This window comes from Prunus persica, chromosome G3 (assembly GCF_000346465.2).
Source record: "Prunus persica cultivar Lovell chromosome G3, Prunus_persica_NCBIv2, whole genome shotgun sequence".
In the NCBI taxonomy this organism is placed as follows: Eukaryota; Viridiplantae; Streptophyta; class Magnoliopsida; order Rosales; family Rosaceae; genus Prunus; species Prunus persica.
The window spans coordinates 16,157,837-16,170,480 of NC_034011.1; the positions used below are offsets into that span (position 1 = coordinate 16,157,837).

Sequence of the window (12,644 nt, forward strand, 5' to 3'; positions counted from 1 at the left end):
ATTGACTACATGCACTTGGAGTGGAAAAACTAGCCCAATGCCCTCCATGCTGCATACACGAGCCACTATTGTCGTCTTACGCTAATCCTTAAAGCGGTTGCATCATACGTCATACAGATCTCGCACGCCAACTTTTAGGGATAAATAACGACCTGAAGTACTATATAAGTCATCCTTGTTTGATGATGTCATAAAAGGGGCGTGCTCCACGGGTCTGGGACATTCTTAATGGGAAACAATATAAGCAACCATACTGTCTTGCAAATGACATATATCCAAAGTGGAGCACTTTTGTGCAGTCGCTTTCGGATCCTCAAGGACGGCAAAATCAAATGTTCGCTACACTCCTAGAGCAATATCATAAGGATGTTGAAAGAGCTTTCGACATCCTTCAAGCTCGTTTTATAATTTTAAAAATTCATGATTGCCAATGGTATACATAAGACATCAATGAGGTAATGAAGACATGCTTAATTCTCCACAATGCATGACGATGATGAAATAGTTCCCGCTGAAAACACAACGTGTCATGTGGAAGAGGTGACAATTAAGCATCATATTGGTACAGAGAACCTTCATGAGGTTATGTTGAATCGAAGGATTATGGTATATCCAATTGCCTACTATAGCTGATATCATTTAACACCTCTAGACATAATATGGAACCAATAATTGAGTGTTATCTTTTTATAATTGCAATGTCCTTTTACAATTTCATTAACTAAATTGCAATGTCCTTTTACAATTTAGAAGTGTTTTTATGTGTTTTTAGTTTGGTGTGCAAGCTTGCTTTTATGAGTTTTTCATTTGGTGTGTAAGAATGTTTTGTAATGAATAAACAAATTTTGGAAAATGATAATTTATTTCATAAACTTGAACGTATTACAATAATGAAATTACATAATTTTTAAATAAAAACTTACATCCAAATCTAGAAATCATCATATTTGACGGGTTCGGGACGGTAGACATCATCTTCAAAGTTAAGAGAACATGCCAATTCTTTGGCTATGATATTGACTTTTTTCTATAGGAACCATTGCCTTATAGCCGCACTTTCGATTGTAGAAGTATTCGTAAGCATAACCCTAAGCATTTTGTTCTCAACCATAGTCTCCTTGTAAGACAGCATGACTTTTCTTAACTCTTTATCCTCTTCATAGCTTGGCTCCACAATTCCCTTTCTTTTTAGCTCTTTTGTATTCTTGTGACCCATTGGCCTTTGTCAACTATTTGAGCTTTCAATGGGGTATTGTGTTTCCAGAATGGACTCTATCAGAAAATCAACTTCTACATCCATCGGTTGCCACCTGGGGGCATGCTAGACAATAGTCCAACAGTGATCAAGCTAGAATGGTTTCTTCTCCTATCATAATACACCCATTTTGCATCCGAGTACTACATATGTCATGATTAAGAAACAAATTACATTGTCCACTTCATTTTGGCCACTCTTGTTTAACCTTCCCACTTGATCAAGACACTCCGAGAATTTGGTGCACGATTGTTGGATATTCCCCCGACGTGATTTTAAGCTCATCGGTATCCTATCTTGGGCACCAGGGATAAATTGAAAAAAAATGAGCTATAATCTGATTCCACATTGTTCCACTAGATTGTGAATTCCCATTGATTGGATCTTCACTAATGATAATCCAAACTCGACAAAGTGCTACATCTTCATCGATGGAGTGATTGGAACCTTTTTGCTTTGAACCTTTGGCCATTAGTGAAAGATAAATTATGGAAAAAAAATGCAAACAATTGAGTAAGTTTGTGGATTTTTTCCAAAATGGAACAAGTGTGATGAATAATGTTGGTGGTGTGAAAATTTTGAGAATGTCAAAAAATACTTATAAAAAAATTAAATAAATAAGTAACCATTGAAATTGAGCCGTTGAGCTTAAAATAAACTTTCACCATACACCACCAATGGCTATATGGCCTAGTTTTTAAATATATATATATATATATATTTAAAAAGTGATTTTGCATGACAAAGAAAACAAGTCAAACAGTGTAATGATGGAGCTGACTTTCGGTTAGTTTTTGAAGATGTTTCGGATTTTTCTTTCATAAAGAAAACTCACAAATATGTGGACAAGTCATTAATGAACATCACCATGTATCGCATCCCGTAAATCAATGGTTGTTTGACCAGCCTGAACATATCAGAGTGATCTAATCTCATGTGCTTTAAATTTGATGCCTTATTCTTTCTTGTCTTGCCAACATATGCAGACAGCATGTAACAAGTGGCTTTCCTTGGTTCGATCTAACTCATTGCACTAGTTGCGTACCTCATTGATGTACTTGGTTATGTCGATGACCACAAAATCAGAAGTCATGAACTCTATAAGAAAAGAATATATATATATAAAAAATTTAATTGAGTTATATTCAAAGAAAGCAAGATCCTACTACCATAAACTAAAGTCATACCTGAATTTATCAAGGTTATAAGTAGAGGCTCCAGTTGCAAAGGTAACTTCACGAAGTGCTTGTTAAAAGTTATCCACAGTAACTCTAAAACTCTCTTCATATGATCACCCAACCTTAATTACCTACCTAAAGCGTATGATGTGACACTTAAAAACACCTTGAAGTTTTGCTTCACTATAGTTTATTTAAATTTTTTTTTTTAAATTTATCCAACAATCAATATTTTTTTATATGTTAAAACATAGCCTTTTAACAAAGGAAAGAGAAAAGAAAAAGGATTATCAAGCTCGCACAGATTCACAATCCTGATCAAGATGTTCATTCTCCATCAATTTTCTTGTAAGATGTTGAAGAGTACCCAAACGACCCTTTTTGACACAAAAGGCCTGTTGTGGAGAAGCCATGGAAGGTTTGGTGGATGTGGAGCTAGCTACAGAAGACCACGGTTACTGTAATACTTTGGAGCTCCCCATGGCTGGGATCTTCCTTTTCCTTAATGACCTTTCGCCTTGTCACCATCTCTTTTAGATGCACCATCGACATGCTGCTTGAAATTGTCTTTACTTCTATTGGTGTAGAACGCTTCCTCCTCACCTTTTGACGTGACCCCTCTCATTTGCTTAGCCATAACATCATGATCAGCAAGCATTTCAAACTCAACAAGTGATGGTTGAGTCGGCTATCCTTGTACAGCGACAACGAAGCCTCGGTATTCGGGACTAATTCAAAATTTTCACAATAGCAACAGTATGATCTAACTTAAAAATTTCACGGCATGTCAACTCTACCTTGTGGAAATGCTAAGCAATCGTCATGTCACGTTGTGCAACTGATAACATCTCGTTATCAAGAACCTAGATTCTTGTGTCATTCTTCCTTGTAAAGAGTACTGCAAAGGTGTCTCATGCTTCTTTTGGTGTTTTGACTTTTCTTTTGTGCTCCAACATTTCTTCTTCAATTGTTGTCTTTAAGGAAAACATGGTTTTATCTTCTTTGATCTTCCACTTACACAAAGTGTCATTGTTGTCTTCTGACGGTTGTACCTTAACGACATCCCAAAATTGCTGACCATGTAGATACGACTTCATACACATCGCACATATGTTGTAATTTTTGTTGTTAACACTAACTTTAATACATCAAGTAATGTGGCAGTTTCTTATCTACTTCACAAACAAAATGTGAGCATCAAGAATTTGCAATTGGCAGATTCCTTATACAAGAAATAGTGAAAAACTAGACACCTAAACCCTTTAAACTCCCCACAAAGATTAATAACCTCTCCTCCTATGTGACACAATTAAATGCAGCACTCTAAACCTTTAAGTAGGAGAAACTAAATATGACCAACTAGCGTCCACCCATTTAGCACATCTATTTTTTAAGGTACCCAAAAATTTTAGAGTCATACAATCGATAAAACACCGGTATAAATAAAATCAAGGATGAATGAGTTGTTCCAAGAAAAGCCATTTGAACAAATTGATGCACATGTCTTAATTGTCAACTCCATAAATTATAGCACAATACATTCACATGAGATAAGAAAATAAACATGAGTATTTGGAAAAACAAACAAATGTATCTAACTCTTACGTCTGTTCACAATCTATGGTCTGCTTCCGCAAGAAGCTTTGCCTCCAACTAGAAAAGAACATGTGCATAATAACCATCACAATTGTCTCGCCCCATTGAAAACCTAAAAATGTAGAGCATTAATTCAATTATCTTTTACATGATGTAAAATTCTAGGATTCTTCACATGTTGTAAGTCTCCATTGGCAAGCTTCCTGTGTACATTTTCAATGAAATGGGGGAGCATATGGCAGGGAGGAAGTAGCACTCATCTGTGGGCTCGAATTTTCTAGCTCACAACCAAAAATGATCATCATAGTTCTCAAAACTAGGCATTAGCAAGATTCTTCTCCAAATAAGAATAGAATATTCAATCTCCTTCCAATCAAAATATAATAGAATATAACATTCTCATCACGTCACAATGGCTTCACATTAGTCAACTTAAATGCATCACTACCGTACACGTCTTCACAACAGTCACTTTACATGCATCACCTACTAAGGTTATAAGAGCAAAAGGGAAAGTTGCAGTCAAGCTTTATTTCACATAATGTATAATTCAAAAGTGATCACATACTAGGGTGATAAGAACAAAAGATAAAGTTGTTCACAAATTAAACTACATCAAAGTGCACACGCCATTATTAATAGGTCCCAAAATACATCACCTTAAGCACATCTCCCTCACCCAAGTAAGAGAAGTACAAATGCTTCTTGCATAGCACCATCCAATATCAAGAATGTTCTATCATCACTTGCCATCTCCAAAATTAGTCATAATACCCTAATTTGGTCATAAATAGACAAGTCATTCCACTACCCAAAAAAAATTATGCATTAGGCAACAACTCGATGTTGTTGCCCAATGTCAAAAGTCGTTACTTGAAAGTAAAGGCATTGAAAAATTGATGTTACCAGAGTTATTGCATGATACTGGTGTCTTAGGGCCCTCTAGACTGCATGTAACAAGTGGCTTTCATTGGTTCGATCTAACTCATTACACTAGTTGTGTAGCTCGTTGATGAACTCGGTCATGTCGATGACCACAAGATCAGAAGTCATGAACTATGTAAAAAAGAAAGAAAAATTAGTGTATAGTGACAAAAAATTTAGTAATTAGCATATGATACATTACCTAGTTTTGTTTTGGATATGATGGATGAGTTTTAAATTTTGTTTCGTTAAAAGCCAATGGCCCAACCCATGTGCTCTTTAAGCTTGTTTAATTTGTATTTGAAGTAACATTTTTACCCTTTGTATTTTATAAAGGAGTTAGATCACGCCCCAACTTTGGATTCAATCCCAAACGGAGACCATGAGGTCCCAACCACCACCAACAACGACCATGGCTAAGAAGGTCACTGCAAAGCACCAGAGAAAGGCCTTTTCCTGCAAAGCAATCGATGACGGAGAAGACGTTTTGTGCTTGTGTCAGCATCACAGGAGTTTTGTTAGCGCAAGGACCAGACTTGAGCAGCTATTTACGAAATCTAGTTTATTCAAAGCCTCGGTTCCGGAACCTTTGCATGTATGGTTGGTTCTATAACTCCTGTTCCCCTACCCATCACGTGAGTGGCTCTATGGTACCCGTTGAGAAGACAAATCTTTGTTGAGGAGACAAAAGCTTTCTCATTTATTGTACTTTTCAAATTCCAAAATTTATCTGGGGATGTGGTGCCGCTAATAAATTGCCTCAGTGTGGCTGTACTGTGAGTAAAATTTAAAACATTCTAGTTTCATTTTATGTTGCTCAACCTGATGCAATACTGATTGGGATTTTATTTTGAAGCACTAATATGATTGAATCCTTGCATAAATGTACAAATATATCTAACTAATGTTTCCAGCTTGTACCTCTTTTTTTATTTTTTATAAATATATTTTGCACAAGATATACCGATGAGGAGGCAGACACATTTGATTTTCTTCTTTGTACCAAATCTCAAATTTTTTCTTAGGAGGAATAGTACCCAAAAATTAAAAAAAATTCTATAAAAAAGGGGGAAGAATTGAAAATAGTCGTCAGAATTGAAAATACATCAACATGGTCACCTTCAGCATGCAAGCATAAACCCATTCAGATCTAAGAAGGTAGAATACCTAAACCTGTTATGTTGGGTGTAGAATATGCAATATAGTTTCTGAAACAGACGAAACCTAAACTAAACCCAAAACCTAAACTACATTGCAGAATGAAGAATGAACAATATGTATTAGAGCATTGGTTTTCTTACGGTTTTTTGTCAAAAAATATAATGAACAATCGACTTCGATCGTTGGTGGTCGCTGTTGATGGGAACGAACGTCTCTGAAATTTTGGGGAATAGTGTGGGACTGTTGAGGGCGGTTTCTGGAAGTGAAGATGAAAGGTCGCGCGAACTGGTTTTTGGTGTAGCATTCAATTTGAGTAGATGTCGTTTCTGGTTAGGTTTTTAGTGTGTTGATGTTGTTTTGACAGCTGTATTTTGGTTTAAAACTAAATACTGAAATTTGACAATAATGGCATATGTTGTAATTTTTATGTTCTTTAATTATATTTTGGTAAAAGTAGGTACTACTTTTTGGTCTTTGGCCTAATTAGATGAAATTGTATTCCTATCTTCCAAATTAGTAAAGTATTTTGTGTTTTACAACTAAAGCTCCCAAAAAAGAATATATAAAAAATTTAATAAGGTTACATTCAAAGAAAGCATGATCTTACTACCACAAACTAAAGTCAAACCTGAATCTGTCAAGGTCATAAGTAGAGACTCCAGTTGCAAAGGCAACTTCACGGAGCGGCCGAACCTTGCTTGAAATGGGTGTTCATGTACAGTCCCCCTTCCAAAATAAAATATCTTCACGCAACCGCAATGCCAGGGAAGAGCACATGAATATTCCTACTCTATCCCTAAGAACACTTGATAAGAAGGTTGACAACTTGGATCGAGAGCTTTGGGAAGAGATTAAGGGTGTTGAGTCTAAAGTGATGGAGAATATGACTTCTATTGAAACCAATATATTGGATGCAGTAACGAAATCAAGGTAAAGCTTTTGATAACAATTAAAACTATGAGCATTGTTTGTTGTGGGTTCCAAGTTTTAAATTTTCATTGATTTTGCTATATATGTATGTTAGGTTTTTGGGAATGTTTTTAGTTGGGTGCTTGATTTTGTTTGTTTCTACTGAGGTTTAATTTGGTGAATTCAAAATTTGGTACAATACCTTCAATTTTATGAGTAAGAGCATGAGTATAAGAATGTCTAAGAATCTTTTCTACGAATTAGTAGGAGAACATTTTCTGTCTAAGAACACCGAGTAAAGAAAACTGCCCAAAAGTTATAGCACAAGAATATCAAAGAGCATATCTTTTTTGCAATTTAATATGTGAGAGAGATATAGAGTTTTGGAGAAGCCAATCCAAGTGGGATCTGTGGATTTAGATTTTTGTATGGAAGAGTAATAAAGGCAGCCCTTTGCTCAATAGTTTCTGATGGGGACATCATTGTCAAACGACTTAGAGTTTATAAGAGAAAGAGGTGGAAGAAAAGTAGTCATACTGTCTATAGAAAGATAATCTTGAGCCCATAACTTTCAGAGTCAGTAATCTATATGGAATTTAAGTTTGGCATTAGACTTTGAACACATCCTAAACTAGAGGAATCTACACAATTCTTGGAAATACTTAAATTCTGAATTTTAAAGAGCATAATGTGGGCAACAAAGTTAATTAGTTTCATACCTATTTCCTACGGTGAATTCCTTGTTTGCTGATGAGTGTTGATGCTTGGTAAAAATTTAATAGCTTGAGTTAATTCTCTGTATATATTTTTGTTTGGTTTATGGGAAAATTAAAATTTTTTTGTTTTGGTTTATCTTTGTAATTGTATTGTCTGAGATTTAAAGACAGTGTTTTACTGATAATGTAGTTCTATTCACAATCGTTACAAGGAGTCAATACATCAACTTAAATGGTGGAGGTGCAGGCATACTTTCGTATAGACAAAAATCTAAACAAAATACTCTAGTTGGTCACACCCTTGATAGATTATACACATCATAGTTGATAATAGTCGATTTCTTGGAATTTTTATGTACTTGCCATTTCCATTTTGTAGGTTGTCATCTGACAACCAAAGAAACACAATTGGTTTTGAAGGCCCATAAAGAATCTATGAATTTTTGAGTTGCAAGGTTATGCAAAACTGGAAACACTTGCAGCAGTAGTTCTTGCTGCTTTGTGGATTTTTTTACTAATCTAGTTCTTGCAGCTATGGGTTCAATTGCACTTTATCAGTTCTAACTATGTCATTATATGGATTATCTCCGCAAACTTTGTTGTGGTACTAGATTTATTGATATGGAATATATGTACTTTATATTCGTGACAGAATATATGTATTTTAAGTTTTGAAATTACTACCTTTCTTCTTTATATAGCAGTGAGTTGATAGAGTTTGTCAGATATTGCTTTCCAGAGATTCTTTTGAATCTTTTTATTTCAAATAACTTGTAAAATTTTCTCTGTCATTATTTGTGTTCCAATTCTGAGATTGGATCAATTGTTTCAATGTCCATATACTAGTTCTTTGTTGCAGAGGCAACTTCATGGTGTGCCTGTTGAAAGTCATCCAGAGTAACTCTAAAACTCTCTTCATACAGTTCACCCAACCTTAACTACCTATCCAAATCAAATGATGTGGCACTTAAAAACACCTTGAAGTTCTGCTTCACTATAGTTTATGGTGCGAGTTGATGAAACTCCAAAGTATTATTTTAAATTTATAATTTTATCCAAAAATAAAAGTTTTTTGACTTAAAAACATAGCTTTTTCACAAAGGAAAGAGAAGAGAAGAATGATTACCAAGCTCACATAGATTCACATCATAATTGAGATGTCCATTCTCCATCAATTTCCTTGTAAGATGTTGAAGAATACCCAGATAACCTCTTTTGACAGGAAAGGTCTGTTGTGGAGAAGCCATGGAAGGTTTGGTGGAGGTAGATCTAGCTACAGAAGACCACGATTGCCGTAATACTTTGGAGCTCCCCATGGCCGAGAACTTTCTTCTCCTTGATAACCTTTTGCCTTGTAGCCATCTTTTTTAGATCCACTATTAACGTGCTACTTGAAGTGGTCTTCACTTTTGTTGGTATAGAGAACTTCCTCTTCACCTTTTGACAAGACCTGTCCCATTTACTTAGCCATAGCTCCTTGATTGGCAAGCAAATTTTCAAATTCAACAAGTGATGGTTGAGTCAGCCATTCTTGTATAGCAACAACGAAGCCTCGGTATTCTAGTATCATACCATGGATAATTTTATTTATTTATTCTTGACAGGAACCGCCTAGGACTCCTTGGAATCCGGGACGAATCCCGTGGTATTTCTGACATCATCTCGATGTCGGGCTCACTTACTAAAGACCAAGACTTTCTACTGAAATTTCAGCAGAGTCTCCCCTATAAAATGGACAATTTCCAAATTTCTCAACCTATTAAAACACAGTTTAAGTATATCCGAACAGGCAACATGCTTCATAAACGATTAAACAGTTAACAAAAGGTCACCGGCCTCACAAATCAAACCCTACAGGGCAATAACAGAACACTTCTAACAGAGTTCAGTTTACAAATGAAAAGAAAGTTTGACATAATAGAAAGGATTAAAAGTTCAACCTACGTAAGATTGGGATTCGGAAGCTCGCGACCTGGCAATGCTGCTCAGTTCAGTAAACTACTGGCTGGAGGCGCAAAACAGAAAAGTGTGAGTGGACAAAAACAAGTTTAGTTTACATTTGAAAACAACATAATATAACCTCATCGTTTAGAAAACGATGCTGAAAACCATATGCATTCAAAACCGTCATAAGCACATATATATAAAGTTTAGTCAAACCCATAACTAAATCCGAAAACCCAACTAATTGCCCACCCTTTCCAAGTGTGATTTCTATGTTATGTATGGCCGTGCCTAAGGGCATATCAGTTAAAGTAGATTCTTCGGGCCATTGGATTCTCACCAATGTTTGCGTTACTCAAGCCGACATTCACGCTTTCGCTTCATCCACCGCCGCTCGCGCGAGCGCTTCCCTCTAGGCGGAACGCTCCCCTACCGATGCATTTTTACATCCCACAGCTTTGGCAGATCGCTTAGGTTCATCCCTGTAATAATCAGATGAACTAAGTTGTAGACATGAAAGCATAAGAACTCAACGGGACCTACCCCCTCGAATCAGCTACATGGACCCCTTCCTTTCTGTTGTTGCCAGCGCTTTCCCGGGCCGAGCCAGAATTTTTTTTTTTAAGGGCAGGGAAAGCCCGAAGGCTGTTATCCCAATAGGCCAGCGGGCGGAAAGAGGAGAGGGCACGGCAATCATACTACTGCGGTCAAAAAAGCGTGTTCCCCTCAGATAATTAGAAATTGAGAGCAAATTGAAGAAATGACCTTAAATCTTTGTGTACTGACCCCGAATCGAATTGTTTGGGATTCGAAAGGGCTCTTGGTCACAAAAAGGAATCTACCCTTTTTTCTTCCAAAACCTTTCTTTTTTCGGTACGCCGCTCCGCGAGCAAGGAGTGCCGCACACGAGCGGAGCGAAAACAAAGCAAGAGAAATCCTTTGATTGCGTATTGAATATAGATCCATGTCTTTCTTGTTCCACTAGCTAGGACCAAATTATCACATGTCCGTTTTAGATATCATTATGGGAGAAGTTGATCGTTGAAATGATAATTGATACACCAGAAGTACAAGATATTGATTCTTTTTCTAGATTAGAGTTTTCAAAAGAGGTTTATGGAATTATATGGGTGCTTATTCCTATTTTGATTCTTGAATTGGGAATCACAATAGGCGTACTGGTAATTGTATGGTTAGAAAGAGAAATATCTGCAAGGGTACAACAACGTATTGGACCTGAATATGCCGGCCCTTTGGGAATTCTTCAAGCTCTAGCAGATAGGGCAAAACTAGTTTTCAAAGAAAATCTTCTTCCATCTAGGGGGGACACCCGTTTATTCAGTATCGGGCCATCCATAGCAGTCATATCAATTTTAGTAAGCTATTCAGTAGCTCCTTTTGGCTATCACCTTGTTTTAGCGGATCTCAATATTGGCCTAAGTTAATTTTTAGGAAATATTGAATCAGACCATTTGCACTTACTTCAACAAAGGAAGCGTGGGCCTCTTCAATAGAAGAATTTTTTTTGCCTTGGTCCCAGTTCAACATTAAACAGGTCTGAACTAATTGAATACTTGTGCCAGAAATTCCTCTTCCCTCCCTCCCCCTCCCAAAAAAATTTACTTATCTTATTATTAATCAAGAATTTCACATATAGCTAGAACAACCCTCACAAATTGCAAATACTAATTTGGCCCAATCTTTTACTAAAAGGATTGAGCCGAATACAATAAAAAGATCTTATTGTATCAATCAAATACTAATATCTCTATGCAATGATTCGTTCTAACAAATTCGTCCATTTAAATTGATTGTACCTATCCATGCGAGATAATAAAAATGGAAGATTAAGGGGGGGTAGGGGGTCGAACTAGGTGTATGGAATCTAATCGCTATAAGACAACTCTTGTCGGGGGTAGAACTCTTGCTTACAGGCTCCCTAAAACCAAGAGACGAGATAGAAGATGCATAAGATGCAGAGGATACCCTTTTCCAAAAAAAAAAATCAACACACCAAGCACTACGCTTAGATTTATTGGATTTGTTGCTAAAATATCGGTATTAAACCCGAAACTCCCGGTGGATGGCCAATAACCCAAGGAAAGGAAAGAATCGGTTACATTTTTCATATTAGTTCCCAACCGTGGGTCGAATGGAATCCTATACATAAATCAGTTAATAAAAGCTTGGGATTTTAAGGGGGCCGGCTTACGGGCCAGGCGTCTCTCTGACTTGATAACTAGTATCGCCTCCCCGCCCAGCTCTATCAGCAAGCCCTTTCTTTTGCAATACTTAATAGGGTCTCTCATGGCCCAATTATTATCACAGCGTTCTATCCCTTTTCTCGATACCGATAGATCCTATACATATTCCTCTCATTCCATCAACTAATCTTAGTCTTGAATCCCGTTGAAGGGGGGAGATTTATAAATATTTTTTATGTATTCTTCTAATACCATATATTTTATTACTTTATATTTTACTCTTTTATTTTAAAAAATGAAACTTCATAAATCAACCCATCCAAACTTTTCTATACAATTCCCAAACTAAACTTTCGAAATGTGTGCCCGCTGGCACCACAAGCAAGGAAGTATCCTCATTGAGAAACAAGAACGAATGAATAGATATATATGTATATATGTATACATATGTACATATATATAAATATGACATCACCTAGTTGTACCAAGGAAACAATCCAATCGGGTATTGTTTGACTAGTCCACATGGAAGAATCGTCAATTGACCGTGTGGCTAGAGAACAAGCCGTCCAACCGAGTGACTAACTCTACTAGCACGTACAGCCGAATCCTCGAGACTCGTCCACCTGTGACAAGTCCTACACTCGCAGACTACCCCGTTATCTCAATAATCCAATTCCATTCCATAATTTTCGTAACCGGGGAGGTACATAGGGTAGTGCGTATAGCACTTCAACTGACATACTAAAACCGACTT

At 36.6% G+C, this 12,644-nt stretch overlaps 1 protein-coding gene across 1 annotated transcript; it reads left to right on the top strand.

The window, feature by feature from the left end:
• On the top strand, positions 10,713 to 11,128 carry LOC109948091 (NAD(P)H-quinone oxidoreductase subunit 1, chloroplastic). Its single transcript, XM_020560007.1, has one exon. The coding sequence runs from the start codon at positions 10,730 to 10,732 to the stop codon at positions 11,126 to 11,128; it is 399 nt and encodes a 132-aa protein (XP_020415596.1). The 5' UTR covers positions 10,713 to 10,729.